Here is a 25,915-nt window from a genome sequence, read left to right as displayed (position 1 = left end):
CAGGATCCTATGTACTTTGAGATCGGCAAGGATCTGACTTTCGACCCAAAGCCTTCTGAGGCCATTAACGCCATTACTTGGAAGCATAATGAGTTCATTGTTGCTGAATACGTTAAGGATAAGTATGATCTGGAATATCTGGGTTGACTTTAAAGGCCGATCAAAGCTGGATATCACCACTGGAATATTGACCGTCAGCAACATGAGAAAGTCTGACGACGGGGTGTTCACGGTGGAGATCAACCAAAGAGTCCTTCCTGTGAAATTTCAAGCCTGTCCCGGAACCTGAACTGGTTCTGAAATGTAACAAGAACTTGGACTCGTGCAACCTGACCTGCAATGGAGACATCAGAGACTCTGGACCCGTTCGGTACTTCTGGAAGCTGGGAGACGATGAAGCCTGGATGGAATCAGAACAGGACCGGATGTTCACCAAGATGCGGATTCCATCATTTGAAAAGATCATCTGCAAAATTCAGAACCTGATCAGTGAGAGGGAGAGCAGACCTCTGCAGAATCCTCTCTTCCCTCCAGGCTGCAGCTTCATTTCTGAGGTTCTGGGTGTTGTGATGAGATCTGTGGCTCTCCTGGTTCTGTCCAGTATCGCTGTTTGGTTCTTTTGGCAGAACCGGAACACCGTGTGTAGGTGCAGAACCAAAGAGGATAACCAAGCTTAGCTTTACTTCAGGAATGTTTGAGCTCTGCTTAAGAGGAGGGAAACTTATCATTCATATCATAAAAACTTTGCTTTAAAAATAATAAATAGTTGTATGAAGCTGTTTGTATTCTGGAGAAATGTTTCTGTAACCGTTTATGTACTTCAGCTCCAAATCAGCCTCCTTATTTTGTACTCATGGTGCATGTTATTAAAACATGGTTTTGTTTCCTGTCTGATTTGTTATCAGAATCCTCTTCCGTTCTCTTTACAAAGTTCTGCATTTTTATGAATCTTCTTTCTGAGAAAGCAGATCTAAAGCTTGAGAATGATCTGTGTTTCAAGTCTGTTTTATGGTTCAATTAATTAGAATGCTATTGAAAAGTTAATTTTAATATCTACAGATCCCACACATCCTGGATACAAATGGTTTTATATTCAGGTTGGTGCTACAGAGCGCCATTCACTAAGACCAGCTTTGAACCTCTACAGATAACAGCCTCACTGCGTTCCTGGGTCTTCATGGTGCCGTTTGTTCACTGATGTTCACTAATAAACCAGAATAGATGTTTTTACAGACTGACTGGTTGCACTAGACTTTATTTGGGTTATCAAAATAAAGGTATGGTATGCACAACACTTTTTAAAGTTTCCAATAAGAGACACTTGAATTAATTTTGCTACTTCCCAACTATGCACCACATAAAGAATTTTGACATTTATGAATACTTTTTCAAGACTGATGTTTCACCACTTAAGAATGGTTCATATCCTTAACATTCATAATAATTTATATGTATTTTGAATGTTTAATTTTTTTGTAGCTGAATCTTTTCTTATGAAGGAAGCTGGAAGCTTCTGTCTGATTTAACGGGGTAATTCTGTTGTAGTTCCACACAGTGCCCAGCAGAGGGAGGCAGTTACACAGAGTGAACACCGGGTGTCGCTGTGAGCTTATTTGGGTCAGATTGACGTCATTGTTGGGGAATGTTAAAGATGGCGCTGGGCGGTCAGAGGAATGTTGCCGCAGCAACAAGCTGAAGGGATTTAATTAATCTTCCAGCCGGCACCGAGTTCCTCTTTCCTCCACGGACCGAATACTTCAGGTTCTGAACCCAAATATGAGCCCAGTAGACCCGGTCAGAGCCCGGTAACCCTGTGGTGTCCCTCCGGTTAAAATGGTAGCCGGATCCTCGGAGAACAACAGAAGCTGCTGCGGAGTTCGGCCCACCGAGCCGGAGGATCTTACGGCCGGGGTCGAGGCGTCTGTGGCGGACTGAGGGGGTCATGGAAACGCCGAATGAGAACGGAGGCTCGGTTTCTGTGGATCTGAACGAAAACGAAGATGAGCCGGTGGGTTTGGAGGAGAAACCGGGTCCCAGGACACTGAAGGAGCGCAGCCTGACGCTGCTGGCCGGTGTCAGCGGGGGTCAGGCGGCGGGATGCACCCGGAATCCGGTGGATTTACACGGGAGGAACGCAGCCAGAGACCCGGAGATCATACTGGTGGCTACGGAGGACGGGTACCTGTCCGGCCCGGTGGTGTTGGGCGGTGTGAACGGGTTTTTCCTGGAAGCAGGAGGTCCGGTCGCTTCCTGTCCAGCTGCGCCACAGGAGGAAGGAGACTCTTCTCCCCCCCAGAACCAACGCTCTTGTTCAGGGAGACCGAACCGGACCCCCGCGGGTGTAAACATGTCCAACGGGATAGCTGACAGTCCTGAGGCGGCGGTCCGGTGTCTGGGTCAGACACTGGGTCAATGTGAGCTGGGCTGTGAGGAGGTGAAAGTAGCTAACGGTGGTTTGCACATAATTGGCCCCGGTTCTGAGTGGCCCGGTTCCGATTACTTCCCTGTAAACAGACACTCTGACCCTGGGTTCAGGCGGAATCGCTCCCCCAGCTGGGGCGACCCCACATCCGGCCCACTATCTACCCCGGAACCGAGCCCCGGCCCCGCGTCGCCCTGCCCGTCCAGCCCGCTGTCCGACCCCAACACCCGGCAGGAGGACGAGGAGCCGCTCGGTGACCCGGATGTTCCCGCCAGGCCGCAGAGTCTGAGGACTAACCCCGCAGCCAGCGTGTCCCGCAGCTGTGACGCCACCCCGCTGTCCCCTGATGAGGACGGGGGGTTCAACTTTGACCCCGAGGCGGGTCGGAGGCAGAGCGCCCCGGACAAGCTGAGCGAGGAGACCGAGGGTTCGGAGCTGAAAGTGATGCCCAAAAGGTTCGGCATCGCTGACTTCTTCACCAGGTGAGGGTCCGGGTTTAATCTTTAACCCCTCCAGGAACCAGGTCCAGTTCCACCAGGAGCAGGTTTGACTTCCAAGTAGCACTAAAAGTCATTTCTAACAGAACTGGTTGTTCACAGAGAGCCAGACGTTTATCGTGGAAAGTTCAGTGGAAGGAAGAAATGTAGTCAAAAAGATGCAAAACAAACCTTCCACTTCAAAGGGTAGATTAGTCAGAACATCTAGATCCACTATACTCAGATGGATCCTAAACCTGGGCTTCAAGCTTCTGATCTGGGCTGAGGAGAACCAGAACCAGAACTGGACCGATACTCAGAGGTCCAAAGTCACACAGTTTTCATGTCAGAGTTCCTGAATCTGGAGGACCAGAAATCATGTTGCTTTAAGTCCAGTATGAAATTTCCACTATCAGTGATGATCTGGGTCGCCAGGTCGTCTGCTGGTTCTGGTCCACTGGGTTTTCAGAAGTCAGGATGAGCGACACCAGAACCGACGATGCAGACGACCTGAAGGCAGCCAGCAGAGCAATCTGGTGTCCAGAACCTCAGCAGAACCGTGCCACGCTGCACTGATGCAGGAATTTATGCAAAAGGAGCCCAGACCCGGTTCTGATTGCAGAATCTGGACCCATGGTTCTGGACTGAAACCATCAGACCCACCTGGATAAAGTTCAGATTCAGTCTGGAAACCAAATATAATCAAATCCAGTCTGAGGGAAACGGCTGCAGATCCTTCAGAATACCAGCTGGTTCTGGTTCTGATGGGTCCAGTGTTGCTCTAAATGTCAACATGAGTTTTATCATCTAATTATTACTTCAGTAATAATTTCAGTTTCTACATCCGAACCTGTCAGTCAGTCTGTCTGCTGCAGAACCAGCCGGGTTCTGCTGAACCGACCCAGAGTTCCCTCTGCTCCAGAACTCGGCTGCTGCAGGTTTTATTTATGTGACAGATTAAATTTATTCAGTGAGAAAACTGGACAAGTTTTACTGGATGGTTTATAATTCCACAACTTATAGAAATAAATGATAATATTTTAGATTTCAGATCATTTTCAGTGAAAATGGAATAAAAATGCAAAATAAATAAACAAAACAACCAAAAACAATAAATAAACTAGATTATAAAATCTAATAATAGTTATTGTGATGGTTTGGTTCTGATCCGATCACTTTAATCCTCTCAACTGTTTTCAGCTGAACTTTATTTGTAGAGAACAGAAGCAAGAAGACCCGAGTCAGCAGTTCAGGTTCCGAGTTAACGCTGACTGGGTCGGGTTCAGGTCGGGTTCAGGTCGGGTTTTATCCTGAACTGAGTCCAAACGAGCAGAACCAAAATGTTTATCAACAAAATAACATTATTGAAGCAACAATTAACACAAAGTTCTGCATTAAAAGAACTTTTACGGTTCATTTGGACCAGAACTTTCTGATTTGATCCAGACCGTTTAACTGAGCAGAACCGTCCGCTCTGCTTCAGGTCCGATCACATGTTCTGTGCTCCTCAGCAGCTCACAGTCATGGGATCATGAAGACCAGAACCGACCCGACCCGTTTAAGTATCTGTAATGAAAGCCTTCCTCTGAGCTCCAGTACTGCCTGGTTCTGTCAGAGCAGTCCGGTCCAGACAGAGAGGGCGGTTCTGATCGTCATCTGGATTCTGTCTGGAGTTCAGAACCGACTTGTTCTGCAAGCGATTGATCCAGAACGTCGGCCGATACGCATTCAGAACCGCCTGTTACCAGAACCCAAAGAACTGATGAATAAAACCATGAAAATCATTTTAATGAGTTTTTCATCATTTCATCTGAAATGTTTTATTTTCATGTTGATTCGTCCAGAACCAGAACCAGAACCAGAACCAGATGGTTCTGCAGACCGGGACCGGCAGGTGTGGAGTTAAATCTCCATCTGCCGGAGCGGTGCTGCTGGTTTGGACCCGGGCCAGAGCAGCTGGCTGGAATTTCACACAGAGCCGCAGGAAATCCAGGCAGACAGAGGAATGAAGGCCAGGAGCTCCGGTTCTGATCCGACTAACACTCAGCAGCATTTGGGTTTCAGCTTGGTGGAGCCGGTTCTGTTGGTGTCCAGTTAAACCAGTCGTGGTTCTGAGTGGGACCAGCTGTCCTTCCACTCAGTAACAACTGACTCAGAGTTCAACTTCCTGTTTCTGATCCGGTTCTGTTTCACTTGTTGCATCACAGCCACATGTGGAACAATGGAGAGGAAGACTTGGTTCTGTTTGGGCCCGGTTCAGCCCAGGTGACGCCACACTGGTTTCACTCAGAAACAGACGCTGCTGGAGTCTAGTCAAAGTACAGCAGATTTACATCACTAGAGCGCCGGTTGGTTTCTGTCGGGCTCTGCCTCGGACGGCTGGGGGTCCAACATGAGGTCCGAGGGCCTTTTGTGGCCCTTGGATTGTTTTGTGTAGGCTCTGACCGCAGTTCGGCCCTCCGACACGTTCTGTAATATTTTAGGATGAAATCTGATTTCTTCTTAAATAGGAAATGTTAAGAACAACAAAGAATTTTATTGTTTTTATCTCATAATAAGTTTAATCACAAACATCTGGCAGGTTTTAAAACAGATGTAGTCACATCCATCCGTTATTTTTAACTACATACAGCAAAGTTTGTAGAAAAAAATTCTTCATTTTCTGTTCTGACAATAATTTAAAAACATTTTATATTCTTAAAAAATGGAAAATATTAAGCCCCCAAAAATAAATGGTTGTAAAAGTTAAGACAGACATGAAATATTACATATTTTATTTATTGTTGTTCAGGTAAAAGATGCTTTTTTTTGGCCTCTGAATTCTTTAAACTCGGGGATTTTGTCCTTAAAGTTTCCTCCTAGCGTAGCAGTGAATGGAAGCAGCTAAAAATCCCACACTGACACTAACTGATCCGTTTTGGTTCCTTTCCCGTTGTAACGGGTCTGTCCAGCTTATTGAAACGAGGTTCTGGATCCGTTGGAGGCTGTAAGCAAAGTGTCTTTGTTGACATCATCAGCTAATGCTAACTCTGTGTTAGCGCTCCAGTCCAGAAAGCGGTTCAAACTAATCACCAACAGATTTCTGTTAGTTCAATAAGTAGAAAACTTCTGGACTCGTTTTGTTTCCTGAACTTGTTTCTCCAGAACAATCTCTGATTGGTTCGTTAGGGTCACATGACTCCCTCAGGTCAGCCTTTGGGTCGTCGTCTCCTGGAAACCCACACAGTTTCCTACTGACTCCACCGTGCTGGGGTCACATCTAAAGGTCAGGATGAACTTTCCGGTGAGCAGAAACCGTTTCCATGGAGACGTTTAGCACCGTTCTCCATAAATCCTCCTGGTTTCTCCTCTTCATGCCTCCCATCAGCTGATCTGGACTTTTCCACTGAAGGGAAGGTAAAAGTGTTGATCTCGCTGCTTTTTCACTCATTTTTCCACTAAAGTTGTTAACATCAGAGCACAAACTGCTGCCGCTGCACAAATACCAACCTTTGTTTGTAACCGCAGACATTGCTTAACTTTAGTTTAAGGAACTGAAACGATTTTCTGTAGTTTGGTTCAGTCTGCTTGTTCTCTTCAGGAAACGACCAACTGAAACAGGTTGACATGCTGAATTTAGAAAAGTTCTTTCTTTATACATTTTAGCAGCTTTTGGTTGTTTTAAAAGTTTTACCATCGTTCAGAAGAAGGTTCTGTGTAAAACTCTGAGAAATGGAAACTAACTTGTAGCTCAAACATCATTTAGAGATTTTTAATCTGTAGCCTCTCCTCTGACTGCTGGTGAACTACAGGATGACTGTTTTAAAACACTGCAACATTTTAATGTTACTTTGTTCAAAAGACAAAACATTTATCAAGAAAAAATGAAAGAATATAGTTTTTAAAAAGCAAATTCTCCAAAACAAGTTGAGGTTTAAATTAAAGTCCTAACCTCCAAACAGGCTAGCTAAAGGCTAACCTAGCATTGCAGCTATCCAGCTAATGATGACATGCTAATGGGAATCATCACACTGACATTGTCACTTCTTTTTGGTTAATTAGGAAACAAGCTGCTGTTTAGTAACTCGCCTACATTAAAAGAAGAATAAAATTATTTGTTTTTTTAATGAGGTGAATTTCAGTCGATGTTGGTTGCTGGATATTTAGTTGCTGGAATAGAATAATTTTAGAAAAACGATATTTAACACGTTTCCAGTTGAAACCAGAGGAGCAGATCTGGATGTTTCCTGTGGGGCTCAGAGATCAAATCACTGGAAACAAACGAACCGACTGCTTGAATGTTGTTCATTGTTTAAATCAAATCAACTTTAAAAACAGTTTCCTTCTGTCCTTCAGGAGCCTGTTTACTAGAAAACCCAAAGAGTCCAAGGCAGCGTCCCACAATGCAACAGGATGGCGACTGTTCAGCAAGTCAGAGGCCAGAGAGGAGGACCAGAGCGGAGAGGCGGCCATGACGCCTCAGCAGGTTGGTCTGGACTCAAATCAACTCGTCTGATTTAAACAGGAGATGCATCTAAATGTCTGAAACTAATCTGCTCATATTATTGTTCATGTCTCCATGGAAACAAGTTTCCTGTTTTTCTTTCTGAATGTAAACTGACCTCCAGGTGTCCCACAGAGCAGACCGGTCCAGAACAGGTCCGGATTGTTTTCCGTTGTCTTGGTGAAAACATGTGAGCAGATGTTGTTTTACAAAACAGGAAATGAGCTTCGCTGGAGCCACTTATCCAATCCCACAGCATGATACTGCCTCAACAGAACCAAACCAGCTTTTAACGTCATTACACTGCAAAAACGAAATGACAAATCTTTTCAAATATTTTGGTGCAGTTTCTTTTCCAAATGTCTTATTACACTTTAAAAATACAAAACTAACTTAAACATAACCTTTCAGCAGCATATAGATGTTTGTTTAAGTCAATAATTCTTTAATATTGACGAATAATAATACTTATAAGGGAAATAATCTGCTGGGGGAAAAATACATTTTAATCATATTATAAATTAAAATGTCTTGGCAGATTATTTCACGTTTAACTTCAGTTTTTATTTAATGCTATAATAGAATAAAACAGATTAAAATAGAATAAAACATCCCAAGGGGAGATGTGTTAAATATTAAAAACATAAATATAACCATAAGCGATCAAATTAATAAAATATATATCATGAGTGATGTAAGTAATTAATTAATTTACTAAAATAATAAGTGATAAAAATTAAAAAGTAAAGAAAGTATTGACTCCTATGTTCTGGTGAAAATAGATTTTAAACAAGTTTTTTCTTATTTCAAGTGTTTCTAGATTTTTGCTCCAGAAAACTTTCTCAGAAATACTTGTTGAGTTTTACTGTTTTTGCAGTGCAGTGTGTAAATCCACAGCTGGATTTTATTAGCAGTGGAACAAAAACACCAAACCCGTTTCCCATGGAAACCAGTTTGCTGCTGGTTCTTCATCCGGACCACCTGCGGTCCGGTCCGGTCCGGTCCGGTCCGGTTCCCGCCTGTTTTCACGGCTCAACTGGGTCTGTAAATGGGTTTAGTGGAGGTGTTGGTGGTTGCTAAGCGACCGGCACATGGAGGCGGCTGTAGATGAGGCTGATCATAACAACAACACTCCACCCTCTCTCTCTCCCTGCTGGGTTGGTGTTTAGGGGCGATCAGCAGCAACATGGCCGCCGCGACTCTTCCTGCTGCTCACAGCGTCTGGCAGCTGCTGCTGTTTCTGCTCAGGTCACATGACTCAGGGGGGGAAGCAGACGCCACATGTGGCTTGGCGGAGAGGAGCTGACACGTCAGGAGGAAGAGGAGGAGGAGGAAGATGGCGGTGATCCCGGTCGCCACGGCGATCCCAGATGTGATTACAGGACAGACGGATGTTTTCTACTCCAGGGAAGAAACAGAAACATCTGAGACTCTCTGAGTGGGAACCGATGATTGGACCTAAAGCTCAGCCGGGTTTATGTGTTGGTTCTGCTGAGTAGAACCGGGTCAGAACGCCAACCAGACTCTGATCCTTTTAATGGAGGCGTAAATTCTGACAGGATGTTCAAACATGAAGGACAAAATGAAGGAAAATGGAAAACAGAAAACGAGGAGAAAATAAAAAATGAAAAGAGAAAACATTGGAAGAACGAAACAAAAGGAAAAAAACTGAGGAAAGAAAAGAAAAAAAAAGAAAAGGCTTTAATAAGGAAAATAGTAGAAAAAGGGAGAGAAAAGAAAATTAAAAAGAGGAGAATATCAAAGGAAAGAGAGAAAGAAAAAAGGAGAAAAACAAGGGATTGGAAAAAGGAAAAAGGAGAGAAACTGGAAAAAAACAAAAAGGATGACAATTTGAAAACAGAGAAAAGAGAAATAGAAAAACAGAAAGAGGAAGGGAAAAGGAAAATAAAGGTGATGTTGGTTATTTAGTGGAACCAGGTGAGACGGTTCAGTTTCTAATCACCTGTTGCAGAAAAAAGAATCAGAGTTTTCAGGCATTAAACTGTGTGGAAGGACGATCTCTCCTTTATTTCCTGGGATTCCTGATCCAGACCCGGGTTCTGCCGGTCAGATGAACCTGCAGCCTGTCGGTCTGATCCTGTCCTCCTCTGTCTCCCCCTGCTGGCCGGAGGTGGAAGCGGCGCTGTGAAAGGATGTTGTTGTTGGTGTGCAGCTGTCCTGGTCTGAATCAGTCGCTCCTTGTTCCGTACAGACGGGTCCATTCATCAGGAGCTGGACGTGTCCTCATCGGCATGCAGGGACGCTCCGGTGTCTCCGTCCAGAACCGTTTGGGTTTCAGCCGCTGTCTGTCTGTGTCCTCAGCAGGAGGACGAGGACTCGCCGTGTCCACAGCGCCCCCCGGCTGCAGGGAGGAGGAAGAACCTGGAGTTTGAGCCTCTGTCCACCACCGCTCTGATTCTGGAGGACCGGCCGTCGTGAGTCCCGTCAGAACCACCCTGAGTCGCCGTGACGACGGTCGGGCCGGCTGACTGTCCTCTGTCTGTCCTCAGGAACCTGCCGGCCAAATCCCTGGAGGAGACGCAGAGACACAAGCTGGAGTACGAGGAGATGGTGGCCGGAGCCAAGAGGAGAGGTGAGCTCCCTGACCTCTGACCTCCAGGACATTCAGGTACTGCGCCCTGACCTCTGACCTCCTGTCTCCAGAGATGAAGGACGCCCAGAAGAAGAAGCGCCAGATGAAGGAGAGACACCGGCAGGAGGACAGCATCTCCAACGCCATGGTGGTCTGGAACACCGAGATCCTGCCGCACTGGGACGCCATGTAGGTGCTGCGGGGTCGGGGGTCAGCGGGGTCAGGGGTCAGCAGCTCACCCAGTGTGTGTGCTCAGGAAGGGGACGAGGCGGGTCCGGGACCTCTGGTGGCAGGGCCTTCCTCCTGGAGTCCGAGGGCGAGTCTGGAGCCTGGCCATCGGCAACGAGCTCAACATCACAGCAGGTACCGACCCGGTTCTGGGTCTGGGTCTGGGTTCTGTCTGCTCCTCTCTGGTTCTGGGTCTCTAAGGCCCGGTTCTGGTTGTCTCTGTAGAACTGTATGAGATCTTCCTGTCCAGAGCCAAGGAGAAGTGGAGGAGCTACAGCGAGACGAGCTCGGTCAACGACAACGAGAGCGGTACCGGTCCTGGTTCTGAAGGTTCTGTTCCGACCCGGGTCGGCGGGCCGCCTCATCCCGGTTGGTTCTGTTTCTCTGCAGACGGAGGAGCGTCTCTGGCGGACCGGGAGTCCAGTCTGGACCTCATCAAGCTGGACATCTCCAGAACCTTCCCGTCTCTCTTCATCTTCCAGAAGGTACCGGACCTGCAGCGGCGCCGCCGGGCCCGGCTCGCTCTGACCCGTTTGTGTTCTGTCCGCAGGGCGGGCCGTACCACGACCTGCTGCACAGCGTGCTGGGAGCCTACACCTGCTACCGACCCGACATCGGCTACGTGAGTCCGCCCTCCGGAACCGGATCGGTTCCGATAGGCTCCGTGTGTCCCGACCCGGTCCGACCCGGTTCTGTGTGTCGCAGGTCCAGGGCATGTCGTTCATCGCCGCCGTGTTGATCCTGAACCTGGAGGAAGCCGAGGCCTTCATCACCTTCGCCAACCTGCTCAACAAGCCGTGTCAGATGGCCTTCTTCAGGGTGGACCACGAGCTGGTGAGGGCACGGTTACCATGGAGACCAGCGGAACCAAACCGGAACCAAACCGGAACCCCACAGAACCCACTGACCCGTCTCTCTGCTCTACTCCAGATGCTGAAGTATTTCACCGCCTTCGAGATTTTCTTTGAGGAGAATCTTCCTCGACTCTTCAGCCACTTCCAGACCAACAGTTTGACCCCTGACCTCTACCTGATCGACTGGTGAGGCTTTTATTCTCAATGTACATATAGAGAAAGATAATTCTTTTTCAAAATTAAAAAAATATAAAAAATGTTATTTTTAAAAACTTTTATTTATTTATATATATAAAAATATATTTAGCATTTTTAATATATTTTTTGAACTTATTTCTGTCCCATATTATAAGAATTTGATACGGGACATTTTTCAAAAACTGTCTTTGAGAAATTTGTCCATTTTGAGAAAAAGTCTATTTTTCCAGAACAAAAGAATATTTAAAATGTTTTATACATTGGAAAGATAAAATAGAAAATGAAATGATTATTATTATTTTTTAAATATATATATATTTTGTATTTCCCCTGCCTGGTCCGTCCAGGATCTTCACGCTCTACAGTAAGTCTCTCCCGCTGGACGTGGCGTGCCGGGTTTGGGACGTGTTCTGCCGGGACGGCGAGGAGAGCCTGTTCCGGACCGGCCTGGGGATCCTGCGCCTCTTCCAGGACGTCCTGCTGCAGATGGACTTCATCCACATCGCCCAGTTCCTCACGCGTCTCCCCGACGACCTGCAGCCGCACACGCTGTTCGCCGCCATGGCCAACACGCACATGATCAGCCGGAACCGCCGCTGGGCTCAGGTCCGCTCCGTCTCCCGCAGCATCGCACCGGCGCCACTTCCTGTGTAACTTCCTGCTTCCTGTCTGCAGGTGTTCTCCGCTGTGATGAAGGACGGGAACGTCAGAGAGGCGGAGAAGTCTGGCAGCCCGGCTCTCAGGAGCTAACGCTGCCCTGACATGGATCCAGAGACGGCTGGACTTCCTGGTGCTCCCTCTGCTGGCCGGGAGGGGAACCGCTCCAGAACCTCTCCGGTCCAGTTCCTCTCCACTTCCTGCTCCGGGTTCCTGGACCAGCTTTAGCAGTATTTATCCCAGATGAAGGATTCAGACGCATCAGAATGTGCTGCATGCTTCCTCTGGATCCAGATTTCCTCTCAGCACTTTATTCCTGCAGAACCCAGCGGAACCATCCCGACGGGCCCTCTGGTTCTGTTTGACCCGCCTGCTGGTCGCCTTCCAGGAGTAAAACTGTGAGCTCCTCCTGCACCAGCACCCAGAGTTCAGCAGCAGCCGCTCCATCGGGTTGGGGGGGGTTGACCCTGAGATCATGTGAATCAGCGACGATGAAGAAGCAGAAATACTGAGGAAGAGCGAGAGAGTCCCTGAAGAACACATTTTAATCATAACTACCATCTAAATATTGTTAAAAACCCAAACGGATCCGATCCATGAGCTCTGATGGGTTTAATCCCATCAGCAGGTCGGATGCTGAAAAATCTGATTTTTTCCTGTTCATTGAACTCATCACCAGCAGCACATTGATGCTGGGCTCCAACATTCCCACCGAGCTGCAAGTCCAAACACTCCTACTGGTTCTGGTACTGGTTCTGGTCCTGGTCCTGGTTCTGGTTCTGGTCCTGGTCCTGGTTCTGGTCCTGGTCCTGGTTCTGGTTCTGGTTCTGGTCCTGGTTCTGGTCCTGGTTCTGGTCCTGGTCCTGGTCCTGGTTCTGGTCCTGGTTCTGGTACTGGTCCTGGTCCTGGTTCTAGTCCTGGTCCTGGTCCTTGTCCTGGTTCTGGTCCTGGTTCTGGTCCTGGTTCTGGTTCTGATCCTGGTCCTTGTCCTGGTTCTGGTCCTGGTCCTGGTCCTTGTCCTGGTTCTGGTTCTGGTCCTGGTTCTGGTTCTGGTACTGGTCCTGGTTCTGGTTCTGGTTCTGGTCCTGGTTCTGGTCCTGGTCCTGGTCCTGGTCCTGGTTCTGGTTCTGGTCCTGGTCCTGGTTCTGGTTCTGGTCCTGGTTCTGGTTCTGGTTCTGGTCCTGGTCCTGGTTCTGGTTCTGGTCCTGGTTCTGGTACCGGTCCTGGTCCTGGTCCTGGTTCTGGTTCTGGTCCTGGTCCTGGTTCTGGTTCTGGTACTGGTCCTGGTTCTGGTTCTGGTCCTTGTCCTGGTTCTGGTTCTGGTCCTGGTCCTGGTTCTGGTTCTGGTTCTGGTACCGGTCCTGGTTCTGGTTCTGGTCCTGGTCCTGGTTCTGGTTCTGGTCCTGGTTCTGGTACTGGTACTGGTCCTGGTCCTGGTCCTGGTTCTGGTCCTGGTCCTGGTTCTGGTCCTGGTTCTGATGCTGATCTTGGTTCTGGTCCTGGTTCTGGTTCTGGTCCTGGTCCTGGTCCTTGTCCTGGTTCTGGTTCTGGTACTGGTCCTGGTCCTAGTTCTGGTTCTGATCCTGATCTTGGTTCTGGTTCTGGTCCTGGTTCTGGTTGACACCGTGGTTCCTCTCCGGTCCGTTTCCTCCATGGTTCCGTTTCGCTCTCTGAACCCAAACACCAGTTGGGTTTTCTCACCTCCACAGTCTGAACCAATGCTGGTTCTACTGGGAACAGGGTGGACCCGATCGGACCAGCAGAACCACCAGGACCTTTAAATCCAAGAACCTGAACTGGTTCCTGTTCACATTTAAAGTTCTGAACCAGATAAATTACCTTTGACCTTTGACCTTTTCACACCTGGAGAGCATCGGAGGAAGGGTCATTGTTTCCAGGAACATGTCGGTGGTTCTGGTTCTGGTTCTGTTTGGAGGTAAAGAACCCAGAACCTGGTTGTTCAACACTAGAAGCTTCAGGCAGGAAGTGGTTCTTTCAAAATAAAACTCAACCAAAGTGTGAATCTTTACCGATCAGAATCTGGATCAACCCGCTTCGTGTTGGTTCCGGATCAACACTAACCCGACCAGACGGACCTTCGGTACCGGCAGCAGACGCTCTGACGTTTAAAGTATTAAACTGTAAATTATTAAATTATTCAAATGAAACTAAAATGGATTAAAAACTACAAAGATTTTCTACTGATCCGGACCCAGATTAGTTTGTCCCGGTTCTGGTCCCGGTTCTGGTCCCGGTTCTGGTCTCTGCTTGTGTTTCACTAACAGAATCCACTTTCTCTCCCACGTCGACTTCAAACTGAACTTATTCCATCAACATGTTTTATTATTTAAACGTTTCAGCTGTTTTATATTTTATTGTTTGTTTATTTAGCTTCTGTTTCACTTCAGTGTATTTTCCCATAATGCCTTACAGTTGATGTAAATAAACTGTAAAAATGTTCTTTTTCATATGACGCCGCTAGTCTGATGTGTAAATAAACATCTAAGCAATCTGACTCTGGACTGGCCTCCATCAGCCAAAACATTATGACCACCAACATTCACAACAAACTTCATCCGACCTTGATAGAATAAGGTAAAAATCACTGCTGTCTTTGGTTTAGTTATTGTAAATGTCCAACTAAAACATTAATTAAATTATGTTTATTTATACAACACAAAAGTCATTTCAATGAAATCACAAACAGTACTTGATTAGTAATTATTTATTCAAAGTAGTTTAAAAAGTTTCTATCAAAGGAAACTCAGCAGCAGTAACTCCTCCTGGACCAGCAGGGGGCGACATCCGACAAGTTCTTGTCCCTCAAACTGAGAATACATGTGGCGACAGTGGAGAGTAAAAACTCATTTAACAGGAAGAAACCAGTTCAATAGGATAAAAGCAGTCCTGTGTTCACTAAAGGAACTTCACTTCAGTTCTATCAGTTTCCATCTTGGTAAATCATTTTTTCCACCTGGATCATTTTACTCCTGTTGCTCCTTGTTTGTTGCTGCTGTTTCCTGCTGCGTTGTTTTATTCTTTTATTTGTTTCTAAAGTCGGATGTGGAGAATGTGAGAAGTCTGCAGCGGTTTTGAGAGAAGTTGGTTTCCTTGGTAGGAAAGAAAACACCAGCAGGCTGCAGTGCGCAGCTGCTGCCACAAGGTGGAGCCAGAGGACCTGGTTTAACACTCCACTGTTCTGCTGCTAATCTATGAATGAATGAAATAGTTCAGAGCAGGCCCTGGGAGATGTTTCTGTCATTTTTACACAGTTCTTGTTTTCCAGCTCACTGAACAAAAATATTTTTGTTCTCAGGTTGTCAAGTTCCTAGAATAAAAGTTTCTTCTGACAGAAGCGACAGAAGTTGTCGACTCGGTTTGAGCTCTTCTGATCTAATTAAACTCGTCACTGGAGAGCTGAACTGCTAACCTCAGCTGGCTGCAGATCTCTGTCTCCACGCTGATTCAAACGGCGTGTGAAGGCCCCGCGGCGGCAGGGTCCCTCGCCCAGGGGCCTCAGGCATTTCCGAGGCCTGTGAAGGACGAGGAGCGGGGCCGACATGGGGCCGGGGAAGCTATTTGGCAGCAGTCTGAGGTCTTTCCTGAAGAGACGGGGCCAGAGAGGAAGAAGGAGCCCAGCGGGGCCCCTGAGGGCCTCTGAGACGCCCCAGCAGGAGGCGGGGAGGTCAGGGCAAAGGAGAGCCGCCTGGCATGGAGCGGATGAGGGTAAGGAAGCAGAAAGACCCAGCGGAGGGGAAACCTGGCGGATGTTTTCACACCGCTTCATGAAGTCAGTGATGGATCTGCTCATCAACGCCGTGGTGGTTTACGAGTCATTTTCCCAAGTCACAGCTCCAGTCTTTCTCAACAGGTCAGGTTGGAACTCGTTCAGGGACGAGTCAAGTGTCAAGACTTTGATAATCAAGTCTGTTTCAGATCCTGGTCTTCACCTGAAAAACACTGAAGGCTTTGAAAGGAAAGTCCAAGTGAAGTTTCAAGTCTTAAAAACAAGTCGTGCCAAAGTCTCTTGAGTCTAGTCCAAAACAAATTACAAGTCATCAAGTGTTTGAGGGGCAAATCCAAGTCAGATGTTTGACCTACAGTCAAGTCTCAAATCCTCAGAAAGCTAATCCAAGTCAGGTTTCCAGTCTGGTGACAAACTGATGTCTAGTTCAAGTTTTATTCACATCAAGCCAAGTCGAAAGTCAGGCTCCGAGTTTTAACCCAGAATCCCAGTCCGACCTTCAGAATGACCTCAGATTCTGGTTCCAGGTCTGCAGAAACAAAACGTGGCAGCTGAGTTTGTGTCTCAGGCTGATGGACTTGCTGTAACTTTCCCCCAAATCGATGTGCTCTGATGCTGATCAGTTTCATTTCTGGTTGAGAGATAAAACCAGAGAATCTGAAGGAACCATTTCATCTGCTGCTGGACCGTTACGGTCAGAGAGTCTGAGTTTCTCTGTGAGGATGAGAGAGAGAGAGAACCAGGAGGAAGAGGAAGAGGAGGAGGAGGAGGAAGAGGAGGAAGAGGAGGAGGAGGAAGAAGAGGAAGAGGAGGAGGAGGAGGAAGAGGAGGAAGAGGAGGAGGAGGAGGCGGCTGCTGGTCAACACGCCGTTTCCTGTCCTGTGGGACGTCTGGGAACCATCTTGATGACTGGATCTCTCATCTCCTACTAAACTCTTTCTTCTTTCAGTTCAGTCTCTCCTCCACTCATCACTCTATCCTGTTTCCTTTCAGTTATTCTAACTGAGTTCAACCTCTAATTCAGTGATGGACGATTCCTGATGTGTAATGAAATAAATAAGCAGCAATTATTGTATTTTCTTCCATCGGAAATCATTTCATTTCAGATATATACAGTTTTCTCGAATCTGCTTCATTTCTTTTACTTATTTTCCATCCATTCTTAGACTCCAACTTATTTAAAAATAATTTCTAACATGGTCTTTATTGGAATGTGAGGCGATAGACAACTCAGATACAGGAGTGGTGGTAAAGTGGATGAAGGTGATCTCTGGTTTTCTACATCCAAATCTTTCTAAAACCTCCTCTAGTTGTTTTTGTCTCCTGCAGTTTGAACGTCTTCAAACTGACGGTTTAGTTTAACTCAGTCAGATTAGCTGGAGAACATGGATGGAGATCCATGCAGGTCAGAGTCTGGATGTCTGGAACTTCCCATATTCTACTTTATAAATCCTCTGTAAGGCCAAATAAACTCCCAACCTCTCTAAGCTCTTAAACAGAAACAGATTCTGATTCTTTATTAAGGGCGATCCAGTCACTGATAAATCATTTAAATGAGGGATTTCTGTGTGATTAAATTCATCATCATCATCATAATAAAGAAGCTGCTGTTTATCTACTGTTGGCTGCAGTTTCAAATGAAATGAGACGTTTCTTCTCTTTCCAACAGGATTTCTCTCAGAGCTCCTCTGTGCTTCTCAATGAAAACCCTTTGGGCTGCAGACGGGGTGAAAAGGTCTGAGAGGGTTTCCACCTGCAGAGGAGCTTCCTGCAGCGCCAGGAGCTCAAGCCGGTTTCCCATTAGGTCAGTGGCCCCCGAGGGCCGATCCTCTTTAGCTCTCCTTTCACTCCTCGCAGAGCGGAAACCGGCGGGTCGGACGGAGGGAAAGCTGCGAGGCGCCGAGTTGCAATTAGACGCTCCATTATATAAAGGCATATTCAGATAACAGGGGCACCAATGAGGTCAGTACGTGCCTTTTGTTGTGGGAATAATGAGTTTTTTAATAAAACAAAAAAATGCCCCCTTCGTTATTGTAATGACCTAATGAGTGTGCCAGTGGCGCGGGGCCATGTTGGTGGGAAAGTCCCGCGGTCGCAGCATCTCTCTGTCCTCTCGCTGCACCTGCATCCCCCCGGAGCCGCCCCGTGATTCTGGACCTCCAGTGTTTGTGTTCAGGCTCAGAACCAGCGAGTGTTTAATTACCATTAAATGCTGCGGGCATGTAGCCCTACGACACAATGAATGGCAACATAGAGCTCATTGAGGTTATCAACAAGGGGCCCAGTGGTCAATTGGGTCATTGATTTGGATTGTTTGACAGACCTGGAGCCAAGGCCGCAGGAACAAGCAAAGTTCAAAAATCCTCCTCGGTTGAATCGAGAAGTTTGTCACAGAATCTGTTGGAAGGGGCTGTCAGCAGTGATTAGGGGGCATGAAAGGGCTCAGCGATCAAACGGGCTCCGGCCCAGCGCTGCACATTTAATTACAATTTGCATGTCTTTGTCCCTGACCCCTCAGCAAGCATGATCTGATTACAAGGGTGAACAGTTAGCACCGAGGGAAACTGGCGGCATATTTCTCTAACTAAACTCCTGCGTGTTTGAAGGTGGACCTCCGGCTTTCGGGGTCGGACGTAAACGTTGCACATCGCCGGAGCTGTTACCTTCCTCCTGCTTTTTCTGCTTTGGCCCCAACTCCCGCTGCATTCTGGGAGTTCACTGAGCTGGGGGGAACGTAGGGTGTCCACCGGCTCATTAACCGGGAGGCACAGCGCCCTTTGACCCCTATGATGCAGGGTGACAGGGCAGACGAGACGAGGCGATTGACTGGCAGCTCCGGCGGTTGAATGTGCCACTGGTGGCGTTCCAGAGTGGAAAAGGGCAGCGAGGAACAAAACGCCACGAACCCAACTTTCCCTTCATTAAATCACGTCTTCACTGACCTCACAGCTGCAGATTTACTGATAAATCATCACAACGTTTACTTATGGTTTATGATCAGAAAACATCTGTTTAATAAAAATATACATTCAGTGTTTATAAGGTTTATAAATGATTATAAATTTAAACCAACCATAAAAGGAACATTTATCATCTTTTCCTTCGCAAAATGTAATAAAGTTATATTTTTATTGAAGATTAATGGAAGATTTGTCCAAAACACTGAAACAAAACAAAACAAAACAAAACAAAACAAAACAAAACAAAACAAAACAAAACAAAACAAAACAAAACAAAACAAAACAAAACAAAACAAAACAAAACAAAACAAAACAAAACAAAACAAAACAAAACAAAACAAAACAACACAAAACAAAACAAAACAAAACAAAACAAAACAAAACAAAACAAAACAAAACAAAACAAAACATAAAATAAAATAACAGCCTGCTGGTAAAGTAAATAAATGTTAAATTTCTTGGATTTTATTGAACATTTACATTTGATACCAAATTAAACTTTACACACATTTTTTCTCTAAATCACAAAAATATAATAATTATTTTCTGGTTTTTGGCAAATAGAAATAATTTTGGTAATTAATGTAAAAAGTTAGAGAAGAAGAAGAAGTTTGGTCTGATTGAACTTATTAATCATTAATAAGATTTAATTATTTATGCATAATATAATATAATCCAGTGTAAAACAAAGTGGTTTATAAACATTTAATCTATAAATGATAAAAAATAATCAAACTAGTCATTAAATTATAATTGTTGTACGTGAATAAATAATACCAGAAATTAAAATCTATTGTTTAATTATAATTAGATCAACTGATAAAATTAAACTTGGATTTTCTCCAATATTGAAAAGGCAGAAATATAAATATTTAAATTCATAAATTTACAGCATCAAGACTAATCGGTTCTCTGACCTCATAAAGTCAGAAATTTGTAAGAAAAATATTTCTACATTTTCAGGAATAAAATATAACATTAAATATAAAACATAAAACAAAAACAACTCAAATCCTCTCAGGTTTTATCTTTAGCCTGGACAATTACACTTTGTGTTTAATACATTTATGCATTTAATCAAACAAGTATGAATTTTTTTCTTTTATTTTTACAACTTTTCATGGAAAAATTTAGAAAAAATTCTTGTAAATATGTGAAATTAATCTAGAAGTTTTTGTGGTGAAAAGTTTATTAGTATTTTATTTTTTCTACCCTCATATTCCTTTCACACACACACACACACACACACACACACACGCACACACACACACACACACGCACCCACCCACACACACAAACACACACAAACACACACACACACACACACACACACACACACACCACTCTGCTTTTTCTTCATATCATCCACATTGTTCCAAAAAAGTTTTGGAAAATTTTCTGAGCTTTTCGTGACAAAATGATCTGAAATGATTATAAATATAATGTTTATAATGTTTTAATGTTTGTTATGGAAATAATGCAAAGAAAAGAACAAGATGAATTTAAAAATGTTGGCATCAGTCAAACAGAACCTGAAGGTCCAGAAGTTCTGCTGTATTTACTGATTGTAGAACAATCTGTGGCTCTTTGGATAAAAACAAACAAAACTCATGTTTTAAATTTGGATGTTATAACAAATGCAGGTTTTTAAGTTGTTCAGTTTGTTCCTACAATATTTGCATAAATACTTACAGAACTGGTATTTGGTTATTTCTGTTTATTAGGCAGAAAGTCAAACGTATTTTTACAGAAAAAAAAAAATCCATCCTCACGTTTGGTGAATTTTACAGTTTTTATTTTAAATTCTAGAAATAAATAGAAATAAATAGAAATAAATAGAAATAAAATGCAGATTCTTTAAAAATAAAAACTCTCCTATAGTAGATATTTATCAAACATTTAAAGTTTCAAAAGTCATGTGACGTTTGCAGCTCTAAGTGAGTTTAGTTTAGCAGCAGCGAAGGGTCAAAGGTCGTGACCCCTGCTGCAATGTGCTGGTGTTGGTTCTGGTTGTCCAGTAACCAGGTGGTACGTAGAGTTCCTCCAGAACCGGGCCGGTACCAGAAGGAGTCATGTACACGCTGAGCTCTGATTGGTTCAGGGAAACCTTCCCTGTTGTTCCAACCAGTCGACTGAAACCTGAGGGAAGGTTTTGATCTGTGGAAACCGTTTCCACCGATGAATCTGGGCTTCAGGGTGAAGAAAACATCTCCTCTGCTGGTTTCGGACCGAGGCCTGACAAGGAGACAGAAGGTCATGGGAAGCAGTCGTCATTTTCCCAGTGACACAGACTGACGTTGGAGTAACGTAATGTGAAATGATATGATGTCGTCCTCTGAGTTCGGCCCACCGAAGCAGAAAAACGGGCTCCGTGTGCTTCTGTACTCCCTGAACTCTGGAATAATGACCCTTCCTTGTTCATTAGTGTCTACTCGGTCAATCAGAAACACATCAGAAATGAGTTTAGCATTCAGGCGCAGGACAATTGACCTTGTTTGTGCCCTTCCTCACCAGCTAGCTGTCACAAGGCTTCACCCAAATTGAGGCAATTAGGGGCGAAGTGTCTCCCCCATTATGCTGGGTCTCCTCACTGCGTCCTAATGACGGCAGCGGGACGCGGTCTAGTCAGAGTCCACCTCCACTCGGGGCTGACTGCAGCCACTGACCTTCACAAGCAGAGGGTTGTTGAGCAACCGGAGGCCCAGATCAGAGGAAACAGCTTGATTCTCCCTCAGAGCCGCTGCACACAGCAGGGGGCCGGCAAGATTTTCTTTGGAGATTTTCCAGTAATTTGACAGGAGATGAGGCTTAAAACCCTGGAGCATCATCCACACCTAAAACTGAAGTCAGAAGGAAACTTTGGCCTGGAAACCAGATGGTAGAAAACAGAAATCTGTTAACTGGTCGATCAGGAGCTGGAGTTTCTCCAGGTTGATCTGATCTGATGTTCAGAAATATTCTGCCCACAGACCCATTATGACCTGATGATCATTCAAAGAGTCACTGATGGCAGAACCAGGAAGGTTCACATGACCTTTAGAAGAGAACAAGGCCCACAGGACCACAGAACCTCCACTGTGCTTTTCTGAATCCTCATTACTGGTTTCACACCAGATCCACCTGGACGGTTTGTTCACAGGTTCAGTTTCAGTCCATGAAGATCAAACTTACTGAACCCCCAGAGCTTCAGGAGGCGTTTACTGTCAGCTCAGCAACCCAACTGGTTCCACGCAGAAACGATCTCAACTGTCAGATCAGAGTTACAACCAGGAGAAGAAGAAGAGAGGGGTCAAAGTTCAGAGAAACTGAACACATTTCAGATTTTATCTGCTGCATCATAAATTCAGTTTGAAACGATAAAATGATTTTGTTTCTCTGATGAACGTCGAGTTTTTCTGAACTAAAGTTTTGCTGCTGCAGATTTCCTGCCAGGCTTTTTAATAAATATTTATTAAAATATTTATTAATATATCATCCCAAAAACATGAAGGAATCTGAAAAAACAAAAATATAACATTTATTTCCTTTTAAGTTTCTGTACCCTTAAGTAGAACTGTGAGTCTGAACAACTTATTTATTATAATTATTATAATTATTATAATTATGTCAGTTTTAAATTGGTCTGTATTTACAGATAATCAATCATTTAAGCTGATCATGATTTTCATCCAGTAAAAACATAAAACCTTCTGTTTTGAGGTTCAGAATAAGAGAACGGTTCATTCCCCTCTGATCAGGATGATGGTTTATGAACACATTATTTTCTGGACCTGGACGTGTTTCAGTCAGAGTGTGACCTCCCGACCTCGGACCGCCGGCCAGCCAGAGGAACACTCTGACTACATTCCCGTCCAGCTGACCTCCCTCTGTCCTCGTTCAGCTGCTGCATCCCATGATGCACCAGGCCTGATCTCTGAGGCCTGGCCGTTATGTAAGCTCTCTGGACCGGCCAGAGATTCAGCACCAAATGGGATTTTATCTGTAATGTTCTTTATTTGAGTTAAGGTGAGATAAATATGAAACCACAGATTCATCAGAGCAGTGGGATTTTTAGTCTCCATGAACTGCAGCATCTTCTGCTGCTGTTTCTCCTTCCTGGTTCCTTCAGGGAAACTTCAGTTCTAGAGAATCTTCTCCACCACGACTGGAAGCTTAAACACAGTCAACAAACAGTCGGTTGATTTAGCATCATGCTAACATGACTTTTGGTCGTTTCTGTTCTCTGTAGATCAAAAAAAGTTAAGAATTAAACTTCAATGCTGCCTGTGCAAAACCCAGACTGCTGACCGGAGGGAGACTCTGCTGCTGGAATCAGAAAACATTTCTCCAGCTGAAGTGACCGGAAGCCGGTGAGACTCCATGAAGGACGTGAGTCCAGATCAGAACTGCCAGTTTCTTTGGGTCGATGTGGTTAAAGGTAAATGAATCGGCGTCCTGAGGTCTCGGACCGCCGGCCAGCCAGAGGAACACTCTGACTACATTCCCGTCCAGCTGACCTCCCTCTGTCCTAACGAGCCGGACGGGACAACGAGGTTCTGCCTGACCCGGCGCTCTGCTCGGTGGGAACACAACCAGGACCGGAGTGCAACACGGCAGAACTGTCCCGGGTCCAGACGGGCTGAAGGACGTTTCCATGTAAACGTCAGAAATCTGAAACGGTTCTGGCAGAAACTTTGAGTCCAAAAACACCTGGAGAGACAAAGAGCTGAGATAAACGGGTTTAGAGAAGAACCGAGTCTCTGGTCCAGAACCAGAGGGTCCAGAACCACAGGGTCCAGAACCAGAGGGTCCAGAACCAGAAAGTCCAGAACCAGAGGGTCCAGAACCATTCGGGTCCAGAACCATTCGGGTCCAGAACCATTCGGGTCCAGAACCATTCGGGTCCAGAACCATTCGGGTCCTCTGGATGAAACAAGGAGTCGGTTTAACCAGGAAAATCTTGACGGTTCTTTTGTTTCTTTTGGACCTGCTGTTCAGAACCAGAGGGTTCTGGTCTCATCTGAGGAGAACCGTTCGCGTTTCTTCCAGACAGATAAAAGGTGAAACCTCTACAGAACCTGGACCTGTGATCACCGGACCAGAAGGTCTTGAGCTTCAGCTACTTTTTAAACTGTAAACTGTTCAGTTGACCTCTGACCTCCACTAAGATCTAATTGGTTCTTCTTCTCTGGTGGCCCTGTGAGCTTCAACCTACATGGAAAGATCAGATGGATGACAGAGGATCAAAGCGGGTCAGAACCAGCTGGTGTACGAGTGGCGCTGTGGCGGCTTGTGAGGTTCTGTTCCCTCTGTGAATGAAATAAAAGCCGTTCTTGTTTGGCAGTGAAAAAAGGCTAATAGGGCTGACCTGCTGCTGACCCCTCAGCAGAAGAAACAGAATGGGAAAGAAAAACGGAGGGAGGACGAGTGTATTCTTCTTGTGCACGAACAGGACGGGTGAACGAGGGAAGAGGGAGCACCGGGTGACAGATTAGAGTCCAACAATGAATGGACGGAGAACAACAAGTTGCAGATTGATGAGAGCAGAGAGACATGAAGGATAAACGCTGGTCAAACCTACTGGACTGGTTCCGAATCTGAGCAGAAAAACTTTTTACAGATTCAGACGACAGATCAGTGGAGAAGCATGAGAACCAGAGAACGTCTAAGAACTGCTATCAGAACCGTCCAGCTGGATCCAAATCCTGGTTTAGATCCATCTGGATTCAGGACTCACTGACCACCTTCAAAGTCCAGCTGGGTCATTTTAGTCTGAAACGATTCTGGTCCAACACTGAGAATGAATGATACGTTGGTGAGGTGGTACCTCAGTGACTGGGTGTGTGTGTGTGTGTGTGCGTGTGTGTGTGTGTGTGTGTGTCAGCTCTCGGTCTGGAGAACTTTCTATGAGTAAGAAAAATCTACACCAAAGTTAAAGGGACCAGCAGCTGTAATTACATTCACCATAAAACTGTCAGTTCTGTAAAAGTCGTTCTTCAATCAATGTCGAGTTTTTTAGTTTAAAAATCTGCAAAAGAAACTTTTTTTTTTTGCATCATGATTTGTGATGAACAACCAGACGATGATGAAGAAAACAGAAAATGAACGAATGAACAAACTGATTCAGTTGTGATTTTAAAACGTTTCTTTATCAGTGAAAACACAAGAATTGTGAAATTGTGTTTTTTCTTCGTTAGTGGAAAAGCAGCAAATGATCCAACCAGGAAGAGAAACATCCTGAGAGAGAGAATAATAGTTCTGATGATAAAAAGAGTTAAACAAAGAAGCAGAAATGATGCAGCATCACTGGAAAAGAAAAGCACAGAGGCTGGGATACTTTCTACCAGAGACACTGCACAGAAATCATCAGCATTAAAACAATAAATGAATAAATCTAATAAAAACCTGCAGAAATACCAGCAGGAGAAAGTTTCTCCATGTGAAGCTGAGGATGGAGAGCAGATTTCCTTCCAGACGGTTCCGATCCGACTTCAGACCCAGAGACTTCCTGCAGCTGTTGTCTGTTTGTTGTAATTCTGGTTAACTCATCACCTCCCTGATGAAACGCGTTGAGCTGCTGGGTGTCAGAAGGAAGTGAAATGCTGCTGATGATCCCGGATGGTTGTTGTGGAAACAAGCTGCAGCTCATCACGAAGCTGCAGAAGCACCAAACTCCTCAGAGCTGTCATCGCTCTGAGTCAGAGGGACAGACGGGAGTCCAGCAGACGGACCGGAGACACAACAGGACAGAGACAAACCGAGACAACCAGAACTGCTGCTGCTGCAACCAAACAAGAAGAAACCCCTCACCTGTTCTGTCAGGACTTCAGAAATCTTTGACGAAACAGTTTAAAATGATTGTTTGTGTTTTCCTTTCCTAGGTTACAGTCTGGTTCTGGTTCTGGTTCTGGTTCTGGTTTTTTAGGAACAGACCTGAGCAAACAAACAAATCTTTTCTGCTTACAATCAAAAGCAGAAAGGAGAACCGATCCAGGACTGTCCTGGATCAACCAATCAGAGATCAGTGTGAGATTCAACAAACTGCAGCAGGAACTGCAGGACAAAAGCAATGAAGTGAAGAAATGATCAGAAAACTGAGAAAAAACTCTAAGAGTTTGAAATTTAATTTAATTAAAAGCAGTGAGTGGTTTCAGCTCTGATGTCCAAACAGCTTCTGGAGAATTTACCAGCTGTGGTTCACTTCCTGTCCAACAACCAAACCCTTTGAGCAACCTGTTCCCCTCCTGGCCTGTGGGGGCGCTGCACCAACAACCACTGAAGACGCTGAGAGCAACTTCCTTCTTCACCAGATGGAAACTG

At 45.3% G+C, this 25,915-nt stretch overlaps 1 protein-coding gene across 1 annotated transcript; it reads left to right on the top strand.

Moving 5' to 3' along the window:
* Positions 1 to 1,627: 1,627 nt before the first annotated feature.
* On the top strand, positions 1,628 to 14,426 carry tbc1d12a (TBC1 domain family, member 12a). Its single transcript, XM_044136969.1, has 13 exons — positions 1,628 to 2,904; positions 7,234 to 7,363; positions 9,704 to 9,816; positions 9,892 to 9,974; positions 10,046 to 10,163; positions 10,231 to 10,337; positions 10,428 to 10,511; positions 10,593 to 10,687; positions 10,753 to 10,824; positions 10,908 to 11,036; positions 11,133 to 11,242; positions 11,602 to 11,860; positions 11,930 to 14,426. The coding sequence occupies exons 1-13, from the start codon at positions 1,943 to 1,945 to the stop codon at positions 12,002 to 12,004; spliced, it is 2,337 nt and encodes a 778-aa protein (XP_043992904.1). The 5' UTR covers positions 1,628 to 1,942; the 3' UTR covers positions 12,005 to 14,426.
* The last annotated feature ends 11,489 nt before the right edge of the window (positions 14,427 to 25,915 follow it).

The sequence above is a fragment of the Gambusia affinis genome, linkage group LG13 (genome assembly GCF_019740435.1).
Source record: "Gambusia affinis linkage group LG13, SWU_Gaff_1.0, whole genome shotgun sequence".
Classification (NCBI taxonomy): domain Eukaryota; kingdom Metazoa; phylum Chordata; class Actinopteri; order Cyprinodontiformes; family Poeciliidae; genus Gambusia; species Gambusia affinis.
Note: the sequence above shows the minus strand (reverse complement) of the source record. Positions and strands in the feature narration are given on the sequence as shown.

What these genes read in the sequence shown, in the direction of transcription:
- tbc1d12a (XM_044136969.1), top strand. Translation starts at nt 1,943, where the DNA reads ATGGAAACGCCGAATGAGAACGGAGGCTCGGTTTCTGTGGATCTGAAC. An exon ending in CTGCCGCACTGGGACGCCAT is followed by an intron (nt 10,164 to 10,230) that starts GTAGGTGCTGCG and finishes GTGTGTGCTCAG; the next exon opens with GAAGGGGACGAGGCGGGTCC. An exon ending in GGAACCGCCGCTGGGCTCAG is followed by an intron (nt 11,861 to 11,929) that starts GTCCGCTCCGTC and finishes TCCTGTCTGCAG; the next exon opens with GTGTTCTCCGCTGTGATGAA.